The sequence below is a fragment of the Podarcis gaigeae genome (genome assembly GCF_964106915.1).
Source record: "Podarcis gaigeae genome assembly, chromosome: 12".
Classification (NCBI taxonomy): domain Eukaryota; kingdom Metazoa; phylum Chordata; class Lepidosauria; order Squamata; family Lacertidae; genus Podarcis; species Podarcis gaigeae.
Genome location: NC_139688.1, coordinates 4,282,613 through 4,306,455, shown reverse-complemented (window position 1 = coordinate 4,306,455; position 23,843 = coordinate 4,282,613). Strand labels below are relative to the sequence as shown.

Sequence of the window (23,843 nt, the reverse complement as noted above, 5' to 3'; positions counted from 1 at the left end):
AATAATAATAAATTTTATTTATATCCAGCCCTCCCCAGCCGAAGCCGGGCTCAGGATGGCTAACGATAATAAAATAATACAACATTCTAAAATCATTTCATATTAAATTAATGCAATTTACTGCAAGGACCTGCCTTTCCTACTTCCCAGGTTCACACTGCACTTGCTTCTTGACTTCTGGGCTCCACCAACTCATGGCTCCCTGCAAGATAATGGGGCTCTTTTTACCTCTCCCCCTACCCCATTTTTCACCTTGCTAATCCCTCCCAAAACATTTCAGCTTTCCCCTGCATTTCTCTCTTTAGGGTCATCTCTCTCACTTCCTTCTCATCCAAGCCAGCAGCAGACCTAACAACAAAGAGAAGGCATGTGGCATTTGGAGAGCTGGACGGTGCTGGGGGCCGCGTTAAATCAGCCTGAGGGCCACATGCAGACTATGAGTTCTCCACCCCAGACCATCTGATTCACAACGAGGAATATTCTAACACAAGTTTAAGTTCCCAGACAAGGCAGCCAGGTCTCTGGAAAAATGGCCCCTGAAAAGTAACATCTCAGCATCTATTAGGGCCATACACCAGGTATTTCCGCAAAGATCCACCCAGACGTAAGTCTGATGAAACAGAGGTGTCTCATTAAGATCCAGAGGCCAAAGTACCTAGCTAAATAGTTACACCCATGGATGTAATATTTTTCTCTCTTCCAGGACTGATCTCATTTTGCCTCAAGAAAGGGGGAAATTAGTAAGAAGGAAGAGAGTGGAAGGCAAGAGGTGTTACCAAAATTCTAGAACCAGCAGGCCGAGAAAGAATGAGATCACCCCAGTCCAACCCTTGCCCCATCCAGGATCCTTCACACCAAGAGATGAAGATTCTTCCTCCTCCTTTCTCTGACAGCATAAATCTAATAAAGGGTTCGGTATCAAGTTAGTAAAATAATTCAGAGGGATGAAGCAAGCAAGACATTGTTGTCTCCAGAGCGTCTAGATAAACCTTACTTTGGTCTGTCCAAGTCTCAAAATGGGGTATCTTATCAACCAAAACCCTTAGCCTTTCAAAAGCAACATTTTTTCCTATTGCTTTGTACCTGCTGATATTACTCTGGTGGCCAAGAAAGAAGAAGAAGAAAATGTCAGGAAGCCACCAGTTTAAAGATCCTGAAATACTGTACCCTTCAGAATACTTTTTTTCCAATTGTCATGGGCACAAAGACTGCAACTGAAGCGTTTCACTTCCAAAGCAAGTAGGATAATAAGTAGGTGCATAACAGCCCATCTGTCCATTACTAGGACAGACACTCAATACATTTGGAATGCATAGACTGGGTTCAGCTACTCCGTAAAATACTATATACATTAACTCATTTCACCCTGCTCACGTTTATTTTCTCTCTGCAGCCCATTCCACTATCCCAAGTTGGAGACACAGGCAAATCATGTAGCCTGAGAACTAACAAGAGCTGGCCTCTCCTGGTTAGTGTCCCACAACAACTGCAGAGACTGAGCTGTGAGCCAGGAAACCCCCAGTTCAGACCTCCCCCCTGCCATGATCATAGAGCTTGGCCTTAGGCATGCCCCCACCATCACCACCAGCCTGTTTAACAAGGGGATCATATCACTGACCTACCTTGTAGGGTTGTTGTAAGAACTGCAGGGTACATACCTGAAGACGTCTCAAGTGCTACATAAAAAGCTGGCATTGTAAGCAGCCACACCTGCCAAAGCAGCCCAAATGGGCATGCAGAAATGAACTCCAGCTTTCGCGCCCTCAATATGCGTTTCAGCTAGCAACAGTTCCTAGCAGCTTGCAAAATCTTTAGACACAATTGTGAGACTCTCTCACCTGAGGCCCTCCACCTTGTACCTCTTACTCTGTGCTATGAAGCTGCAAACCTTTCGGTTTGGTCCCAGTAAGCTGGTCAGATTCTCACCTGTCAGACACAAGCAGGGAGACAGTGCAAACGAAATCTAAACTGCAAACACTGGAGTCCCCTTCAGAAAGAGATCAAGGCAAGAGCTTTGCTAGAGAGCCTGCAATATTTCACTTCCCTTGAAGTTCCCCACTGCCCTCTCCCCATTCCCTAGCCCCCACCCCCGGCCGCCTTCCCCAAGGGCTCACCAATCTGTTTCGGTTTTGGAAGCTAATATTAGGCATTTTCCCTCGCAGGCGCCGTAATTCAGGCGCTCTCGGGCGAGACATGGCTAGGCTCACCAGAAGAGACAAGTTATACATCCTGACACAAGATGTATGTTTACTTTTAAAGAAAGGTTATATAAATAAGGGTTCTCTAAAGACAGGGCCTTGAGCATTATTGCATAAGCCGAAAAAGAGGGAAGAAACAGGAGACTGGGAAGTTAGGAACTATTATTTACTGTACACAACTTAGGAAAGGGGGAAAAGGGGTAGACAGAGGTTTTATGAGCTGAGGTTAATGAACTTGCATGGAGTGGAGCAAAGCATTATGGGGCTGGGATAAGAAACCCTTGTGATCCCTATGATTCTAGCCTTCTCCAACTTGGCGCCCCCTGGATATTTTGGACTATGACTCCTGCCAACCACCCCATGCTGGCTGGAGCCGGTGGGAGTTGTAGTCTAGAACACCTGGAGGGTGCCAGGGGTGGGAGGGCTGGTGTAAAGCATGCTGTGGTCTCAGTTTAAGGGCATAAAAGGCATGGCAAGCACAGGAAGAACACATGCGGAGCCACAGAAAGAAAGGAGTTCAGCGAAAGCATCCTCAGTTGACTGGAGAGCGGAAGCCAGACAGGAAACAGTGACAGTCCAGACAACAGGCAATGACAGGAGGGTGCCCAAAGAATTGCAGAAATGGGAGGAGAGAGGAAACAGACCTTGGATGGCACCAGCTGGGGTACTGGGGGGAAGGAGAAAGGGGAGGGGATGGCGAGGCAAGGCAAGGCCTGAGAGGGAGATGATGCAATGGAAGAAAATGCTGCTGCTTCCTTTCAAAGAATGTGTTGTGATGCATTATAAGGGTGTGCAAAGGTAATATTATGAAGGGAGCATCTAATCCATCCATAATTTTGTAATTTTATGTTGTGAACCGCCCTGAGATCTATAGATGAAGAGTAGTATACAAACTTAATAATAATAATAAGAAGAAGACAACAGAAGTGTTGTCGGACAAGGACCTGGGAGATGATGGTTCAACCCCCTCTACTCAGCAATGAAGCTCAATGGGTGGCCTTGAGGAGGCCTATCACTGCCCCTCAGCCGCACCTACCTCACAGGGCTGTTGTGGGGATTAAGTGAGGAGTGGGGAGAAGCATGTATGCCCCCTTGAGCTCCTTGGAGAAAAAACTGGGATATAGATGCAGCAAATGATGACTCCAAAGCAACCTCAACTCCAGAATCCCCCAAACTTTCCAGGAAACTGGGGTCTGCCCAGTAATTCATCATTCCCACCGGATAAACAAAAAATCCACACTTTTTTACCTACATCATACTCAAGGCCAGGCATAGGCAAACTCGGCCCTCCATATGTTTTTGAGACTACAATTCCCATCATCCCTGACCACTGGTCCTGTTAGCTAGGGATCATGGGAGTTGTAGTCCCAAAACATCTGGAGGGCCGAGTTTGCCTATGCCTGCTCAAGGCCATCCAGAGTTGTCATGATCACCTGAACAGGATATAGTGACAGTTGCAGGGGCTTCTGGGCTTGAGGAAATTAACCTTTGTCTTGACAAATCCCACCTCTCCTCTCCCCCTCTTGCTGCATTTAGCAATACCCGGCGCGCACACAGAAGGTACCACAGGTGGACCAAGCAAAGACATTGCCAACAACACACCTGCCCACTCGTCGCCTCACCCTTTCTTTCCTGAGCAGTGAAAGAGATGAAGAAGAGAGGGCAAGAAAACCACCCCCACCCAGCCTCAGAGGATGCTACACCAAAAGTGCTGTGCCCTTCTCAGGGGGCATGGCAGTGTTGGAAGACATTGCATCATTGACTCCAGGGCTCTTCTGTCCACTGGGGGCCGCACACTCCCAACCACACAGCCCAAAGCATTCACAGCCAAGCTTCACTTACGCTCCGCAGGGACGTTGTCAGCATGGGGTTTGTTTTTCGCTTCCTGGTTCCCAGGCTTCGGGTCATCGTCGTCGAGAAGAGGGACGTAGTCTGTTTTGCCAACTGTTTCCCCAACCATGTCGTCAAATTTCTCCGCCTCCAGGGTGGCAATGAAATCCCGCTTCACTTCCTCCTCGATCTGCGGCTGCGGCTCTGTCAGGGCGTCCGCCAGACTCAGGTTGTGGTCGAAGTCAGCCATGGTTCACACCTTTGCGGACTAAAAAAACTGGGAAGGAAAAGGAGAGAAGGGGAGCCGTGAGATAATTTTGTCTGTCACAGTGAAGTTCATTCGGAGGTTTGAGACAAGCCACTCTCTCTACCGACACAATCAAGTCTGAAAAGTACAGTGGAAGAGACTCAACAGAAAGTCAATGAGAATCAGAATCATTATGATAAAAGTCAAAATAATTCAGGTATTTCCTGCCCTAAACAGAGATAGGTGCACCCAAATTGGCTGCGCTCCAGCATTTGCCAACCTGGTACGCTCCAGCTGTTTTGGACTACAACGACCGTCTGGCTAAGGCTTATGGGAGTTGTAGTCCAAAATAGCTGGAGGGCGCAATGTTGGCAATAGCTGCTCTGACACAACGTGGCTGATGATCAAATCATGCCTTTGTCCTACTTACATGAGTTAACCGTCTTCTGCAGCAATTTGGCTTTTCTGCCACATTCTGTCCACTTATACATAAGAAGGGGGGAAGGCTGACAAGCACTGGTTTCTGTTCCTTTCACTCGGTACATTTGCAAGGACACTAAGCGAGACCATCTATCTGCAAAACGAAAACCCGGTGCAGGCAAAATGCTGCCAGATTACACCACTCTGATCAAGAAAATCAATCTCTCTCCCTCTCTCTCTCTCTGCATTGGACTAAAGTGCCAGAATTTTCCAAAAGCACAAAATAAAAGAGGCAAGCATTTGTCTGTGGGGTAGAAAACCCATGGTGCTTGCCCATCTGGGCAGCCATGTGGGAGTGTGCAACCACCTTAATGTGTTTACTAGATTATTCTGGTGAGAGAGTCAGGAGCGCATTGTCTGGAGCCAGAGTAGATCCCCCAATGTTTGTGATGGCTTGACAGCCCTTGGCGCCCAATATCAGCCCCAAAAAGCAGCAAAAGCTCCACTGTGCCATATTCATAACATCTAGCTATTTAAGGACCATTCGGCGCTGCCGCCACTTCATGGCTCTTCCATTATATATGAAAGTGGCTTTCAACTGCTGCGAATTTAGCTGAGAGATGAAACACAGGCATCAACACATATTAAGTTCAGATTTGGCTTTAAACCAGTCTTTTTTATATGTATAAAAGCACCATAACTGAAAATTGCATTTTAAATATTGATTTAAATTTGTTGCTGTTGTCTGAAAGAGCCAAGATACCAAAATGAAATTTGCTCAACACAAAAAATACAAGCCATGCACCACCTGGCAAAAAAAGTCTCTATTCAGAATTTTAGACACAGATCAAGCTGCCAGAACTGCCACTTATAAGGGCTCACATAAGACTATCTGAAGAAGGAATTATGTTCTCAGGAATTATGTGGGAAAGGCAGAGGAGAAGACGGTATAGAAAGCCATCTCCAGAGAACACACTTCAGGCTTCTCTGCAAACATATGGAGGCTGCCAGATACTAATAATTCTATCTTCATTCTGACTGGTTGGGGTCTCTCCTACAGCCGCGGCTCTAAATTTTTAATTGGAAATGACGGGGTATGTGATCTGCAGTCCCACACCAACAAACATAGCCAAGAGCCCCTTACTCTTGCTCCTCTCCCATGAAAGCAAATATTCCAGAGAAGCAACAGTTGTTGTTTTTTTATTACAATGATTTATGCTTTGCTTTACTTTACAATCAAGTTACTTCCAAGCAGTGTTAGAAATTCAGATATGTAAGCTAGGCACCAAATGGCTCCTTATACCAGAGTTACTGTTGCCAAAACGGCATGCCTAGTTGCCATTTTGGGGCATTTGGGGCCATTTTCAGTATGACTTTTTGGTTCTTGAAATTCGTTCTGATTGCGCAGATAAAATATCACGGATAGAATTCTACAGGATTTGTTGCTAGTGTGTGAAAACAGTCCAGATCCAAAGATCCCCAGGCACGCACCCCCAGTTGGTGGAGATGTCAAGCGCCATATTGTCTCCCAGGCATCTTCACTTGGTCGCAAGTGGCTGATAGAGCAGCTGGTGAATTTTGAAAGCTGCCACCAAGGTAGCTTACAACAGCGGGCATGCAGTCAACAGCTCATAGACCAAAGTCAGACCAGGACTAACTTCCACGGGGACCCAGTACACAGATTCAAATGGCTCTCTAACAAAAGGATGAGCATCTTTTTTCCCCATTTGGAAGAAGTGGGAAAACCTTCTGTGACAGTATTTTGAGACTAGATCACTGAGGGCATGTATCTGCATTGGTGCTTTAAAAGGCGCTCAAGCTTTATAAATTATTGTTACTGAAGGTGCTTTTGAGATGCTGCGGCATTTTTATTTGGGGGGTGCCACCTGAAAACACTGTGGGCGAGGTGGGGAGTTTTATTATTTTAATAAAATAATCCCTCTCCCCAAACTGGAAAAAAACCCCAGGTCATTAAAGTTCAATCTATTTCAAGAGCGTAGGGCAGGCAGGCGGGGATGAGCTCCAGCATCTTGCCTGCCCGCTGAATTCCAACCTCCCGTATGGAGATTACTCTTTACATAATGAGTGATGTATATCCTTCAAAATCGCGGCAAGGCCCATTTATCCCTTCCATAGAGGAGAGCCTGCAGCCTGCAGTTTCTGTCCTCAGATGACTCAGCTCATGTCAATAACCTCTTTTTTTAAGCCACTGTTACTTACACTGGAAGGAAAGCTCTCAATCCCCGCCCTCCATTACCTCCTCACCAGCAGCCCAAGAGTTAACTAAGCCACTCCATTCAGTGCAACAGGACCAAAGCCATTTTTCAACCTAGGAGATCCATTTATAGCCAGAACTCCACCATCATTTCTACACCTCCTTGGGTGAAACTGATGTGATAAACCCATTTGCCCAGCTGATTGGTTATTTTCTAAGTTCTTCCTTTAGACACTACTTATGCCACAGAGATCATCACACTTTCAAGATGTGGTACTAGCATGGACAGGAGACGGCCAGATTTCAGAAGCTGCCTCCTTCAGGCTCAGTGTTGTCAGGGTTGGAGACTAGGATCTCTTCTGGCCGTATCTGGAGGTGCCACCCGGGACAGAAACTTCTGCATGCAAAGGACCCTTCCATAAACGTTTGGGTGCTTCTACATTTAAAGGCTATGCAGGCAAGAGGATTTAAGTGCCTCCGAGGCAGGGCAGGGCAAATATGAGAAAACCTGCCAAAATATTCTCATCTCTGAAGCCATTAAAGCAGGCTGGGGTAGGGAGGAAGCTATAATGGGGAAGAGCTGGTACAACTCAATAACCAAGATCATTTAGCTCCTCTTGATGGCTCCTGTGCATCTTTGTTAGGAGAGGATGTTGAAGAAGGCAATAAATTTGATAAAGAGTGGAGTGGCAGCATGGACCCAAAGGGAAGAAACCGGGCCAGTTTCCATTAAGCTTACAGAGAAGAATTGCAGGTGAGGGCAACTAACTCCCCAATGTCCAAAACCCTTTCACACAGAGGGAAGTCCAGAAAAGGACAAATGTCCATGCGCTCCAACTGCAGCAGATTCAGGCTGGGTCCCTGGAAAGGTTTTGGTAATGCAGGGAGTCCCCCAGAGGTACTGCAGAAGCTCCCTCCATGACTTCTCGTTTCTTCAAAGAACACACCAGATGGGTGTTCAAAAAATGCCTTAAGGGTCAGGCTACGCCCAAGATTCAACACATAGTTCTGAGTTGCAAACTCAACAGCCTCAGGGCATGAAACACAGGAAGGAGGTTCACCCTTTCCTCATGTGCTGTGGTCGCCATGAAAATCCACACACAGAGAAACTTTCTGTTTGGTATGTGCACATCCTAGTCAACAGCAGCACTTGGGGAGGGGGGACTTGTTATGGTGACCATGGGTGGGAGCAAAGGGTCAAATCCACTAATTTCCACCCCACAAGCAGTGCCATTTGTGTTTAGTCTTAACAAGGCTCTAAAGTCTGCAGAATCCCACCACAATATCCAACTCCAAAGATATGGACGGTTTGCACCACACAGCTAGGAACAGCAGCAAATATCCCCAGGAGCAGCCTTGACCCAAGAGGAGGAAATCCAGATGAACAAACCACACAAGACAGGGAGGGCCCATGGGATCTAGAGGTTATGCATTTCCTGTGAGCCCATTCCAGTGCTTAAAACAGGCTTCCTCAACCTCGGCCCTCCAGATGTTTTGAGACTACAATTCCCATCATCGCTGACCACTGGTCCTGCTAGCTAGGGATCATGGGAGTTGTAGTCCCCAAACATCTGGAGGGCTGAGGTTGAGGAAGCCTGGCTTAAAACCACACAGGAGAAAGCACACAATGTCTAACTTCACCTGACAAGATTGATTTCTGCTGGGGTGTGGGTGGAGCAATGTTCTCCCTCCACCATTGGAGGCAGTACAGCTGGGAATCACAACTGGGGAGAGTGCAGATCCACTCCGGTCCTGCTCGCAGGATTTCCATGGGCATCTGGTTGGCCACTGTGAGAAAACAATGCTACTGGCCAGATCAATCTGCTGGGCTTTGAACTGTTGCAACTTGAGCGCTTATTCCAGCAAAGGGGTATGGGGATCTGTTCACCAAGTGGGTGGGTATCTTTTGGAAAGCATCCTGGATACCCAACACCACGGGAAAGTTGCAATAATATTTCAGGGCTTCCAGAAAACGCGGAGCACTATTCTGTAATGGCATATTAACTGCTGTGCCAGGTCAGCATCGCTAACTGAAAGGATTCAAGATGTGCTCATTAATGTTGTATTATGCTGCATCTTTTAAGCGGACGTCTCTGATGGCATATGAAACTGGCAGGCAGGGCAAGTGTGCGTGGCATAAACGGTACCCCGGGAAAGGGCAAGCCTGAAACGATTTCGGAATGACAATCTTGGGTACTTCTTGGGAGTTTATGTCATTGAGCTGGAAGTCAAGATGTTGCCTTGGCTTCCTTTCTTTGCGGAGCAACAAGGTTAAGAAATCAACACAGTCTAAAACCGAGACATCCAACCTAGCTTAAAAGGGTGGTCTCATCATCAACTACCTGTTTCAACTCAAATGAGGCATAATTGGCCTAAAGGCCCCCCCCTTTTTTTGCATCTGTGAAGGCAAAAGCCCAGAGGTGTTTGTAGGGTAGTCAGTCAACTGCCCAGGACCTCAAGTCTGACCACAGACTCCACAGGCTTCCCCTATCCTAAACCAGATTCCTATTATACTTATACCTCAGGAGTTCAGGCGATGCTGTAAGGACAGTACTGTGTCCACTTCTGGGCACCACAATTTAAGAAGGATGTTGACAAGCTGGAAGGTGTGCAGAGGAGGGCAACCAAGATGATCAAGGGTCCGGAAACCAAGCCTTATGAGGAACGGTTGAGAGAGTTGGGTATGCTAAGCCTGGATAAGGGGAGACTGAGAGGACATGTGACAGCCATTTTCAAGTATCTAAAGCATGGGTAGGCAAACTAAGGCCCGGGGGGCGGATCCAGCCCAAACGCCTTCTAAATCTAGCCCACAGACGGTCTAGGAATCAGCATGTTTTTACATGAGTAGAATGTGTCCTTTTATTTAAAATGCATCACTGGGTTATTTGTGGGGCCTGCCTGGTGTTTTTACATAAGTAGAGTGTGTGCTTTTATTTCAAATGCATCTCTGGGTTATTTGTGGGGCATAGGAATTCATTCATTTTTCCCCCCAACATATAGTCCGGCTCCCCACAAGGTCTGAGGGACAGGGGACTGGCCCATGGCTGAAAAAGCTTGCTGACCCCTGATCTAAAGGGCTGTCACATGGAAGACGGAGCAAGCTTGGTTTCTTCTACTCTGGAGGCAAGGACCCAAATCAATGGATTCAAGTTACAAGAAAGGAGATCCCAACAATATGAGCTTCTCGAGAGTGGAATGGACTCTCTTGGGAGGTGGTGGACTCTCCCTCCTTAGAGCGCTTTAAGCAGAGGTTGGTTGGCCAATTGTAATGGATGCCTTAGTTGAGATTCCTGTATTCCTGGGGGTCAGACTAGATGACCCTTGGGATGCCTTCCAACTCTATGAAATCAGGAAAGCAATGAGTAATGCCTGGCACCATCTACTCGTTTAACCTCACACCACAATTGAGCTGTATACTTTAAATAAAAAACCTAATACAACCCTTCAGTTTGTCCCCTTTTTCCAGGTCTGTGCACTGCCCTCTTTTTTTGTCTTCCTTTCCCATATTTCAAACCCACCACTTACCGGACCCACCGTTTCTCTTCCCACATTCTTGCCCTTTCCAGGGTGTCCCTTATGTCTGAACTTCCACCCTCTTCCACCCTCTTGCCCTTTGCATCAAGCCACTTCTCTCCTCAAAACAAAACACTTGATTCCTCTTGCAAAAGAGTTCTTGTCTCCATTGCTTCGCTTAGCCTGTATTCATCAAATCTCCCTCATTCCCTTAGCTTCTCCACAAAGATCAGGGGCAGGGACGCTCCACTGCGATGCTAAGCAACTGTGAAGCTATTAGCATCACCTCATGCAAGCTACTGGGAATAGAAAGCTTAGCTATGATGAGATGCAAAGAGGTCCATGGAAAACCAAAGCCATCACTCGAAGGCATGATGGCTGGCACAGAGAGGGAACCCCTCTGCTCCGTGCAGTCTGGGTTATGGACTTTAACGCCTGCAAGTATCAGGCACTTCAGGAAAGGCCGCATCCCTGAGCCAAGGCTGGCCAGGGAGTCCCCAAACCTGGCTAGCCGCCAGGAAGATGGAAAGGGGCCATGGTCTTCACAGTATGCCTCCACACTGGAATTTCTCCACTTTGCCTCAAAATATGTTAGACTATTGTTCAGCTGCCTGGAGGCAGCAAAAATGAAACGTCCAAGTTAGAACTATGGGGGATCTCTTTCCTTAAAGAACTCTGTGTGTTTGATATAGTGTATAAATATTATATACTCACTTCAGTATATAATAATAGACCCTAAGAGATTCTCAAGTATATTTTTCACTTTAAATGAGCTTAGTGTTAAAAGAAGAGTCTTTACTATAACCAAGATATAAAAATGCCTCTCCTCCCCCCCCAAAAAAAATTATATTCTGTTTCCCTCTGGAGGCAATCAGCAGTTCAGGTGAAAATTTCCACGGCATCTTGTAAACTTGGGCAGCCCAAAATGGCATGCACTGAGGGAAAAAAAACTGTCTATTGAAAACTCCTTATAGACTTTTTGCTTGAAAAAGTAAATGAACTTATGATATCTGGGTCTGAAGATTAAAGAAAGTATTGGTTTCTAGAAAGTGGAATTTTGGGGTGTTAATCTTGGAGTGGATGTTTTGAACAATTTTCTACATATAGCTGACAGAAGAAGTATCTGAAATTCTCTTATTTTCCTTTCCTTTCCTTTTTCTTCTTTCCGATTCTTTCTTTCTCTCTCTCTCTCTCTCTCTCTCTCTCTCTCTCTCTCTCTTTTATTCCTTTCGGTTTGTGCTTTTATTTAGATTAGGGTTTTTTATCTTTGATAGAAAGATATTGGATACTAACCTGTGTATTTTTTAAAAACGCTAATAAAATCTATTCAAAACAAAAACAAAAATGTCATGTAACTTAATACAATTGGTGCACACCAATTCCATCTTCAAAACAGTGTTTCTAGTATCATAGCACAGAAGACTTAAAATGTGTTGAACTGTGGAAACTTGGGGTCCATTCTTCTTTAGTACAGAGCATGAAACCCTAAATTAATGCCAACAAAAAATAATGTTTGCTGATCAATGCTAAAACCTACACACACATCAAGAGGGAGATAAGCGCCATGTCAGTTTGAGTTTGCCTTTTAAGGAACCTAATTAATTACCCACCTATTTCCCAGAATATTGGCACTGATCTACACAGCTAGTCCCACAAAGGACTAAGGGGGAGTTGCCAGAGATTCTAGTCTGTCAACAATGAAACAGAACATTTCGCCCATGGAGACAGAGGTGAGAAGTTTACTGCTGATAAAAAAAGAATGTTTCAGACTCCTGGAAAAAGTGATGCTTCTTCCCACTCTATCTGTCTGCTCACTAATGCACTAGGAGATAAAATGGTTTAATGAAGTCTGTCTGAGTGCTGAGATTTCTTCTTGTTAATCAAGAAACGGAAAGGCATTCAAGGCCAAGCATTTTGTTTTGTTTCAACTCATTTCTAGATCTGAAGACTCCCAGACGCCCAATTAACAATTCTTTCTATATAAACTCCCAATTTCCTCTGTTTGACAAAAAGACAGGGAGGGAAGAATATTCCATTAGCATTTTATAAACTCAGTTTGCCAAAGCGAATATCAGCTTAAGAGAATGTCTCCTTTGTTATTTTGGAAAGCATAAAGACTCTTACCTTTTTATAAGACCAAACTATTAAGATCTTATAAAAAGGCAGGAAGCAGTTAAGACGGTAACATGCCAAGTTCATTATACTAGAAGCAGGACTTGCAATTTCCAGGTGGTAATTATCAGTTTTTCATTCATGGCACTTGCAAGAAAAATGGAAGACTATCAAGTTATACTAAGTTAACCACCTGGCTGGGTCTTGAGCTGCTTTTTTTGCTGCTGATACACCCTCAAATGTCGCATTATTTTAGAACTTTCCTAGCTGAAAGCCATTTCATGGAAGGGACTGCAAGGATCATCTAGTCCAACCCCCTGCAATGCAGGAATATGCAGCTGTCCCATACAGGGATTGAACCCACAACCTTGGTGCTATCAGCACCACATTCTAGAGATGACTGCAGAGAATGAAACCAGTCCTGCTGGAGCAGATCAATGGTTTACCCAGGCCACCATCCAATTCCTCACAACAGTCAACAAGCATCTCCTGGTACGGCTGGCAGAATTTCTTGCCTGAAACCCTGCAGTGCTGCTGCGTGCAGTGTAGACAGTACAGAATTAGATGGACCAACAGTCTGACTCAGTATGGAGACAGGTTCCTATATCCACATTGTGGTGGTGGGACACTAGGGGGAGCCAGAGAGACGCTCAGCAATGCTCCCGCCTCCTCCTCTCCTGCACTGTGTTCCGCTGCTCTCTCACAGGTCTGGTACCCATAAGCTCAGCGGCAGAGCATGTGTCTTGCATGCAGAACCTGTACCAGGTTCAATCTCCAGGAAGGGCTGGGAGAAGCCCCCACCTTGTAGAGCCACTGTCCGTCAGAGTGCAGACAATGCCAACCTAGATGGTCTACTCATCTGCCTCAGTATATGACGGCACACCACATTCCTTAGTTGCTTCCAGAAAGCCCACAAACTGTCCAGAGGCAGAGTAAGGTGTAGATCATCAATAAAAAAAGGCCCGTGTTGGTGAAGTTAGCTCTTTATTCAAAGTAAACAATAGAGTTCAAGTCTAGTGATCTCAGCAACTCTTCCCAGGAGGTCTTGCCCCAGTGCAGCAGTTAGAAAGACAGAAGGGTCCCCGCCTTCCCACGGTTGCTGAAGTCCCCTCCTCCCTGGGGTTTGTTCTAAATAATCGAGGGCTGTGTCTGCGCGCAACCCATCTCTCCTCTGCTCTTTTCATTTCTCAGCATGTTCTGGAGACCAAGGAGGAGAGAAGCTGGCCGCAGCAGGAGGGGGAGATTCCCTGAACTCTTCAGCAGTTGGCCTCATCTGTCTCCTACACACACACACACACACACACACACACACACACACTCATATTCTCTCTCTCTCTCTCTCTCTCTCTCTCTCCTCTCCAGCCTCTGCTTCTGCCTCTGATTCCGGACTGCTCTCTTCCTGCTCACTGAACCCTGTTGTCTCTTCCGTTTCCAACACCTCCTCCCCTCAGTCTGCTCCCTCTTCTCCTTCTGACCACTCACTGTCGTCTCACCACCAACACCCTGCTTCTGAGCCTTCTTCCCTTGGGGGTCCACCATCTGGTTCCTTCCACCACTCATTGAATCCAGCCAGTCCATGAAATAAACAGAGCAAAAGGACAGTAGCCCTCTCCTCCCACTGGTGTTCCCACTCCCCCAAAAAACCCAGTGCACTGTGGCCTGCTTTCTTGCATATGAAGGCTCCATTGGGCTATCACAGGTAATACCTGCTGACGGATCTATCCTTCCAGCAGGGCAAACTAAGAATGAAGACCCTCAGAGAGCAGAGAGCAGTCTTTTCTAAGCATTTGACAGCAGCTATCCAAAAGAGGGGACGCAGGTGGCGCTGTGGGTTAAAGCCTCAGCGCCTAGGACTTGCCGATCGAAAGGTCGGCGGTTCGAATCCCTGCAGCGGGGTGAGCTCCCGCTGCTCGGTCCCAGCGCCTGCCAACCTAGCAGTTCGAAAGCACCTCCGGGTGCAAGTAGATAAATAGGGACTGCTTACCAGCGGGAAGGTAAACGGCGTTTCCGTGTGCAGCTCTGGCTCGCCAGAGCAGCGATGTCACGCTGGCCACGTGACCCGGAAGTGTCTCCGGACAGCGCTGGCCCCTGGCCTCTTGAGTGAGATGGGCGCACAACCCCAGAGTCTGTCAAGACTGGCCCGTACGGGCAGGGGTACCTTTACCTTTTTACCTTATCCAAAAGAGGGAGATGATTCCCCCTCTAGTCTATCGGCAGCACCTTGGAGAGAATTAGGGACTTGTTGACAGGCCTGCCAGCCGGCACAATGACAGCCAAATATGAGTACAAAGAGCACCATTAGCAAACACCTCGAATGCAAGTGGATGCACTCACCTCTCAAGGAGACAGAGACGGAGGCAGGCTGGCTGGCTGGCCGAAAACCTTAATCCACCTTGACAGCCCTCCAGCACTAAAGAGCTTCTGCTGCACAATGCAGGTACTTGTAGGGCAACAAAACAAAGGGCTCCCAGAGGTTAAGGGGTGCTCAACAAAAGAGGCCTGCTTTGCAAGGTTTGCTTGTTTGCAGCAGGCCTATCAACAAGCAGAAACCTTGTGTCTCTGCAGGCAAGTCCTCCATCTATGGAATTAATACATGCTTCTTGGATGAAGCCATACCCGCAACTGAAAGAGCTTCATTGCAGAAAAAGACTTTAAGAAATAAAAAGCATATTGGGGGGTTAGGGGTTGGAAAGTTGTTTATCAGCAGCTGTTCACCATGCCTATCATTCAGGTGCTCCCATGCTTCATTTGTAATGTTTGTAAGCAAAACTAAGTGAGGAAATTATCTGATTATCATTCCAGCTCAGTATTATTTGCTTCTGCCTTTTGGATCAGCAACAGGGAGGAAGGAGAATTTAAGATGGCCCTTTGAGAGTCCCAAGTCCTATGGGTCTTAGTTTGCTATGTGCTTTACTTTAACATATGTGTACACACACACACAAATGGGACGCGGGTGGCGCTGTGAGTTAAACCACAGAGCCTAGGACTTGCTGATCAGAAGGTCGGCGGTTCTAATCCCCATGACGGGGTGCGCTCCCGTTGCTCAGTCCCTGCTCCTGCCAACCTAGCAGTTCAAAAGTATGTCAAAGTGCAAGTGGATAAATAGGTACCGCTCCGGCGGAAAAGTAAACGGCATTTCTGTGCACTGCTCTGGTTCGCCAGAAGCGGCTTAGTCATGCTGGCCACATGACCCAGAAGCTGTACACTGGCTCCCTCGGCCAGTAAAGCGAGATGAGCGCCGCAACCCCAGAGTCCGTCAGGACTGGACCTAATGGTCAGGGGTGCCTTTACCTTTACCTTTACCCACCCACCCACACACACAATTTACAAATGGTGCAGACTGTAATTGCATGTTTCAATTCCGCAGCAGTGCAGAACACGGTGTCAGGTGCAGATTTCATCTTCGTGACAATGTCAGCTTACAACTTATGTTCAAGGAGGTTTCTATCCCTTTTTATGATTGAACAAAGCATGTGGGGTAACACTTGCTTAAGTCTAGGAAGCCCCAGAGGTTAGGGCTGTAGCTCAGGGGTAGAGCATCTGCCTTGCAGGTTCAATCCTTAACAGCATCTCGAGGCAGGTTTGGGAAAGACTCCTGGTCTGAAACCCTGGAGGGCCACTGCCAGTCGGTGTAAACAATACTGAGCTAGATTGGCCTAATTCAGTAAAATTAGCTTCCCATGGTCCTAAGTGCCTTTAACTTTGAGCTACTTTGGATGCAAACCTATATAAGATCTACAGGGTTTGAGGACAGCCTTTAAGTCCGTTGGTTGGTTGGTTTTTGTTTGTTTATGGACCAAACTTTGTCAAAATGAATTCCAGGGCAGTGCACAAGGGGCAGGAATAAAAGCATTCATGCCAGCTACGAACACAATCAAACAGTAAAGCAAGGCTTGGCTAATCTGTGACTAGTCAGATGTTGCTGGACCAGAAAAACTCCCATTAGCTGCAGCCAGCACTGCCAATGGTCAGGGATGATGGGAGCTGTAGTCCAACATGACCAATATTCATAATGACTTAGCAAAACAAGGCAGTAACAGAACTTCAAAATATTAGGCAAACAAAATAGACATTTAAAATGCCAGGGAAGATAAAACAGTTTAAAACTGGTGATGAGAAAAGATCTCAAGGGCGGTTCACCGAATAAAATTCAAGATAAGTAAATAGTTAAACCAAAACAGCAAAACAATAACCCCACCTCCCCACAGACACATTTAAAAGGCTGTAGAATATTAACCAGAAGGAGGCCTGCTTGAAAAGGACAGGCAACCCTCTCCAAGGATAGGTCCTTATGACTATAAATCAGGATTTTGCAAGTTAGCTCAGCTTGCATTTTTTATGCCTGCCACAATTTACTATTCTTGATGGGGATTTTTTTTTTTATTTATTTAAGTGCAGGGTGCACACCGCCCTGGTGAAAACTTGCGGACTTTTTCTGAGCACATGAAACTCTTCAAAACCAGGAGTTTTCACCACATCCAAGGGCAGACCAGGATCCCCACGCAAGACACCCCCTCCCCCAACAAGGGCTTATTGTTAAAAGAAATGTGTTTTCTCCATTTAATGCAGCTGTAGTTTTAAGCCCATAGGGAGAAGCTTTTGACAGAGCTACAGCTGGAAATGCTATTGTTTCCTCATGCCACCAAGGCTCAGAACCATTTCCTCTGTTCCAGATGCCTGGGAAGGCACCCCCTTCCGCTTCCTACTAGGGCTTTTATTAATGACCCTGAAATACTTTGACTCAGTCTTTTTAAAGTGCTCCACCCCTAGAGCCAGGCTTCCTCAACCTGGCGGCCTTGGGATGCTTCGGACTACAGCTCCAATCAACCCCAGTCAGCACGAAATGGAAACAATACGATACGATACGATATCTTTATTGTCATTGTCCCATACAGAGCAATGAAATTGAAAAATCTACATAAGACATTCAAAACCCTCTAAAAACTCTGAAACCCCATTTTAAAATACAATATACTAGAGAGACTCCTTATACTGCGTTTAGAACCAGAATTGCATTGGGGTAGAAACTGTTTCTCAGGCGGCTAGTCCTAGTCTTTATAACCCTATACCTTCTTCCAGAAGGCAGAAGCTGAAAGAGATCATTTCTAGGGTGCGCACTACCCTACGCTATCTCTGCAGCTTTCTTATGGCACCTGACAGCATGGATTTGATCCAAGGTGGGAAGAGTGCACCCAATTATTCTCTCTGCAGTCTTTACAACCCTGGACAGCATTGTTTTTTCCATAGCCGTACAGCTCCCAAACCACACACACAGACCATAAGTTAATACACTCTCCACAGTACAGTGGTACGAGGACGAGGTTGGCAAAGGCAAACCAACCCCAGCACAAATCCTGTGTGTCAAGAGACAAGTCCCCCTTCGCTGCAGGAAACCTGCCCGTGTTGTTTCCAGAACACACATGTGGCTGTTTAGCTAGCTGTCACCAGCAGATTTTAAAATTATTTCTACAATATGGTTTTGAATATTGTGCGTTTCCAAGGAAGTCAGCACACACAAATTTTTTTAAGATAAATGAGGCTTTCAAAGAGCACTCTCATCAAGATGCAATATGAAGTTCCTGATGGGCACTAGACAACAAAGCAAACCTGTCCGAGCTAAAAGGGGGTATGTCCATTTCACATTTTAGGTTTTGTGAAACAACCAGCAAAATGTTTTCGTGAACGTGCCAGTTTGCAAGCAGTACAGCCTGGAAATTGCTTCTAGAAATGGCATGCTATAGCACCTAGAAATCTGATGTTTTTACACAGCCCTGTGTGAAGCTGGCATGTTTCTCACCCCCCTCCAATAAAGCTGGCACAGAAGAATTGGAAAAAGAAAAGCCCTGAGTTCAGGGTTTTGTTTGACACCTAAACAAAAGCCATGAAAGGAGAAAAAGCTGAATGGAGATAAACTTTTAACTTACTTGACTCTTGCTATAAAAAAAAAAATTAGCTGGCTGTGTCACCCCTAAAGCCTCACGTTGTCAGCTAGCCATTCACATGGACACAGTGCCAGCTGTTTAGAGCCTATGTAAATCCCACACCCACCCAAAAGAGTTCAGCAAGAATGAGCACTTTTGTCCTTCCTCTACATTCCCGAGCCAGAGTAACCCCACCTCAACCACCATTTTGAACTCTCTAGAAAAGGGGATTCTGCTATAAAAGTGGCTTATCTGGAGGTCCCCAAGCAAGCAGTCCTTAACGTCCTCTTAAGTTTCTTCTTCCACTACTACCTCCTATCAAGGCAAAAGCACTCAAGTCTTTCTTTGGATGGCTGTATAGATATTCCAGTAAATATTTCACTGCACCAAGAACCAGCTGCTAAGTTTGCATTCTGCAGATCAATGCAACCTTCCCAAAACATGAAAAAACTTGATAAAAGAGGGCTTAATGCTTTGGTGTTGGATGGTGTCTTCCCTTGTTTTTCTTTTCACTTTCTGATAAGGATATTCTCTAGGGAAGAGAAACTAACGGGGATTTGCCTCTCTTTTTACAGAAACAAAACAACACACACACACACACACACCCACACACCCTTGATGTTAATAAAGCACTTTCATTCTGTTCCGTAGATAGCCTGCTAAGCCACGAACCGAAAAGGGGTGGCCAGCAGCTGTTCCCATCAGCTGCTTTCCTTTAATAGTACAGGCATCAAAAAGGAAAGCAGCTTCCATTGAACTAAAAGCAAAGCCAGGGAATAGCGTATTAGCCAAAAGCCATTTCCGTAATGGGACTACGGTTTTTATCATCAATCAGAGGGACCCAGATTAAACTTCTGCCTCCTCTCATTCCAGCCTCCCTGGATGTGGCTGGAATAGAAAAACAGCAGCAGACTCCATATTTTAGGAGTATCCAGGAAAGTGGCCCCACCCAACAAGATTTCAGGGGATTTTAGCATGGTGGTGTGAAAACACACACACACACACACACACACACACACACACACACAGGTGCTCCCTTTCAATTCAGCATGGTCAACTAGGACAGCTGCGCTAAGCAGATGGAGGGGGTTCACATGGGCCCTCCTCTGTTTTCAAAAGGGATTATTTGCAAGGAGCAAAAGCTCTGATCCACTCCTTTGCATGTGAAATAAAACAGGGCAATCTCATCACAAGGTGCATGGGCATGCCTGCCACTCATGCTGCTACCCTGCCAGCTTTCGACTGCCAGGAATCAGAGTTGGGAGTTATTTCTTAACACACAAGTTATGGCTAGCTCAGTCGGTGAGGCAGGAAACTCTTAATCTCAGGGTTGTGGATTCAAGCGCAATACTGGGCAAAAGATTCCTACATTGCAGGGGGTTGGACTAGATGACCCTATGAACTCCTTCCCCCAGAGGTGTGTCTGACACCTGCATTATACAGTTCTCATTACATGCTGAAGATGTACCTATTTACCCTAGCCTTTGACACATATTCTAAGCGCCCAGCCTATTCTTGTGACTGCAGTTTGCTTTAAACTGTTTTTAATGCTGTACTTCACACTGTTGCAAACCACCCTAGAATATTAAGGTGAAGGGCAGGTCATTAGCTAAATGAAACCTCCATGTTCAGAGGCAGCATACCAGTTCCTCAAGGACAGACAGTGGGGAATAGTAGTTGCCTTCTTCATCTGGTCTGTGAGCTGGTCACTGTGGGGAGCAGGAGGCTGCACTGGACAGAAGGCCCCTGCCCTGTTCTTTTGACACTTTAGGTATATGTTTTTAAGATCCACCTTACTTCTACAACTGCAAGTTGTTTTAAACAGTTTTTGATCTTGTGTTTTAATGCTGTAACCCACCCTGGGACCTTGGGTGGGGTGGAGGGCAGGTAATAATAAATAATAATAATGATGATGATGATGATGCAATTTGACAGTTATAACAGCTTTCCTTTTCATCCATCCAAATGACGGATCCCTGACATGGTGCCAACATGTGGGGAGAAAACTAAAATGGGCTTCACCCACTCACAGAGGTCTCCTATGAGCCTCCAGAAACTTTTGCGCAGACCAAGGAGATATAATGCAAAGAGTTGTGATTCTTGCTTTTTTCTGCGTATGTTCTGTTTTAATTCCTTCTTTAGCTAGCAAAGGGGAGGAGGAATGAGGAGGCTCCAAATAGTCACACAATCTTGATTCTTAAGAGAGGATCCTGGGAGGATTTTCAATGAGCTAAATCCTAGATCTGGGCAGGGCCATAAGGCAGGGGAGCCCTCCCTTCTCTCAAAGGGGCCGTAGACGTCAAGTGTGCAGGTGAGCATTGCTCCTCTTGCAGCGAAGGCTCTCGCCAGCATGTTGCTTTGGCGTCGCCCCGCTCATTCAAGAGACAGCAATCCTTAAAAGGAGGATTGCTCTGTGTGTTATGGCTACTTACCAATTATATCCACTATGTTCTGATTCAGAAATAGGCCAGTTTCACTGAAATATCCGGGGGGGGGGGGGCGTGTTACATGGGGCTGCTCTTTGCTCTGATTGAGAGGGGGTACAAATTGTCTTAATAACCGCTGGACAGTCACACAGGGGCAGATCAACTATGAAACTAATGAAGTTTAAACTTCAAGGCCTCTGATCCTGGAGGGGCTCTACGAGCCACATCTAGCAGACCCAGTTTGAGTCTCACAACAAAAATTGGATTTGTTGTTGTTGTATGTATTTCAACAATACCAAATAAATTTTAAAAATAAATTTTAAAAATAAGTTTGTTCTGGGTATAAGCTTTCGTTAGTCTCTAAGGTGCTGCTAGACAATTTTTTATTTTTTATTTTTATTTTGACTACGCCAGACCAACACGGCTACCTACCTGAATCAACAATACCAAAGTTTGACAGTCAGTAGCACAGGTGTTGTAAAGGAGCTGTGTTGCGGTAAATTGGCTGTGGCTAATGTAACCCCCCCCCCCCTTTTAACAGAGGTCAAGATCCTAGAGGAATAACAGTGAGTTCATGAAAGTACTTAAGTGGATACCAAAAACACAAACTCACATAAAATTTATGGTGATCTGTCATGGAACAACCCCACTGAAGCAGTTAACTTCTCTTTGAAAGCCTCATTGCAGCTGCTAACCACAGGGCCCCACAATGCAACGAAACTTCTGCTTACAATTCCCCACAATGCTGCTTCCTTATGCTACTCTCTGCAGGTATAATGATGCATCATCATAGTCAGGACAACATATTCCAGCTATGCGCACAAAAATGAGTCATCTGGGGAGTTGCACTTAGAAATCAAGTTTCTAGTCCCTCAGGCTTCAAAGCACCTGGGCCAACACTTGGTGAGATTTCAGGCAACAGCAGGGTTGGCTGAGTACAGTTTCCAGTAAAGTCAAGGGCTTCAGCAACTTACAGAATTATCACAGGCAATTCTGCATAACAAGTCATTTGTGGTACCTTCTGGGGTGGGGTGAATAACACGTTGTGGGATTCTGCACAGCAGATATTGCAGTGAACGGATTTGGTTAAACAGCAACAGCTACATACGCAGCATTTTATAGAACAGCAGAAGCGAAAGGAAAGGAAATAAGGCTTTTACATCAGACTCTCCTCTTAGATGGAGGTGTTAAGTGTCTCTGCCCTGTGATCTGCAAGAGGACCCAGTTCTACCAAGAGGTTTTCTCCTAATTAGATTCCATGTGGACTCGCTCAGCAACATTTTCATTTCCGGCAAGCAGTGCCTGTAAGAGGCATCATTAACAGATGTGCTGTGCCCTATCTGGCTCTTCTGCTTTGCTTCGAACATATGTGGCACAGATGTCCCTCCTATCTATACTGCACCAAGGTGACAAAACTATTAACTGCGCAAGTAAATTTCTACACCAAGGACCAAAGCAAGCAAACTGCTTAACACAAACATGGATTTGCTTCCGATATTGCTCAGGAGGCCCTTAGGAAGAACAGATCTAAAGCGACAGAAAGCCCCAAAGACAACTCAAGGCAAACGAACCCTGAAAGGGTGAGGTAGCGGCATATTTCATTGGCAAAGATTCCCCCAAGGGACTCCTACACACGCCAAGTCAGCACTTGAAATGCTGTAGCAAAATGACCTCATCTTTGTCTACTCCTGCGATGGCCAGATGAGCCCCGAAATGCTACACTGCTAAGTCTCCAGCTCCAGTACTCTCTGGTCTTTGCCTACTGAATTTTGAATGGTTCTGCACCAATTGCACATACAGTCCGGCTACCTATAAGGCAAGTAAAACATTTCTTCTAGCAGGGAGCTTTGATTAGTGGGCCAGGTTCAAGGGTCTTGCATTAATTTACAAGGCCTTAAAATGGGTCCAGAATATCTTAGGGACCCCCTTGTTCCCAGCTTGATCAGTGAGATATTTGGTGACCCCCTCATGGCCCAGATACACAGCCTGTAGTCACCAGAAGCCGTGCAGTCAGTGTGATGAACATCCCACCCAACTGAGATTAGACAGGCCCCCTCCTTGCCAAACTTTAGACCCATGACTAAGACTTCCTTGTTCCAGCAGGAAATTTATGATGTATTTTTTACTGTCTCATTACCCCTTTTTACTGTGGGTTGCTCTGTCTGTACACCTCTCAGAAATGGGAATAATTAAGAAGTATATAAATGTGTCGGCTAACAAACAAACAACTTCTGCAAAATAGATGGGCTAGCAACTTTCGGGTGCTGGAACAGCCTGCAGATACTGAAATAGGCAATGCAGTGCCAATAACGAAAAGCAGCTCTTACCTTAAGCAGATAATCCCTTAGTGTGTCCTGGATCTCACAAACCGCTTATCTGCAAAATAAAATATTTAAAAGAAACAGTTGCAGAGTTTCCAATAATTTAGTCTTGTTTCAGAAAACACATAACCCTGCTAATTTGTTTGTCAGAGGCGCCTAAGTAACCTAAAGTGCCTTCCTTTATCATCCGTGTCACTGCATTGTCTAGGATTGTCTTGGCCACGTAGCCTCCCCTCTCTCGAGAGACAAGAGAGTCATTAGGATACTAATCCAGATCTAGGAGGCTTCTTGCGCACCATTCAATATAAACTTCAATTAAGGTAATAGCCTAGATAGTATCCCATTAAGGAAGGCCGAAGCAATGAAACGCTCCAGACTTTGCAACAGTGTGGAGCTCTTCATCGCGCAGAAGTGAAACCCGGCTAGAGTGAGCGCACACCCATTTAATTACTTGCACAATTATTTCTAATCAAGTAAACAATGATGTAATCAGAGAGAAGGTTTAGCACTTCGCACAGCAGTCAGATGTCTCTAACTCAACTATGCTACAGGTAAAACCACGCTTAAGCAGACTAAAAGAAAGTTCGAATTTAGCAACTTTGAAGACCCACCCACTAGTGGGAACTGTGCTTCCGAATGC

General features: G+C 45.8%; 1 protein-coding gene across 26 annotated transcripts in view; it reads right to left on the bottom strand.

The window, feature by feature from the left end:
• The window catches only part of MAP4 (microtubule associated protein 4), a 211,689-nt gene that overhangs the window by 149,127 nt on the left and 38,719 nt on the right, over positions 1–23,843 (bottom strand). For all 26 annotated transcript variants that reach the window (XM_083703874.1, XM_083703897.1, XM_083703878.1 and 23 more), the window contains exons 2-3: positions 23,210–23,258; positions 4,041–4,305 (exon numbers count right to left, since the gene is read on the bottom strand). In XM_083703874.1, the coding sequence (XP_083560000.1) occupies positions 4,041–4,278 (238 nt within the window). In that variant the 5' untranslated portion in view covers positions 4,279–4,305; positions 23,210–23,258. The remainder of the gene's footprint in view (positions 1–4,040; positions 4,306–23,209; positions 23,259–23,843) is intronic.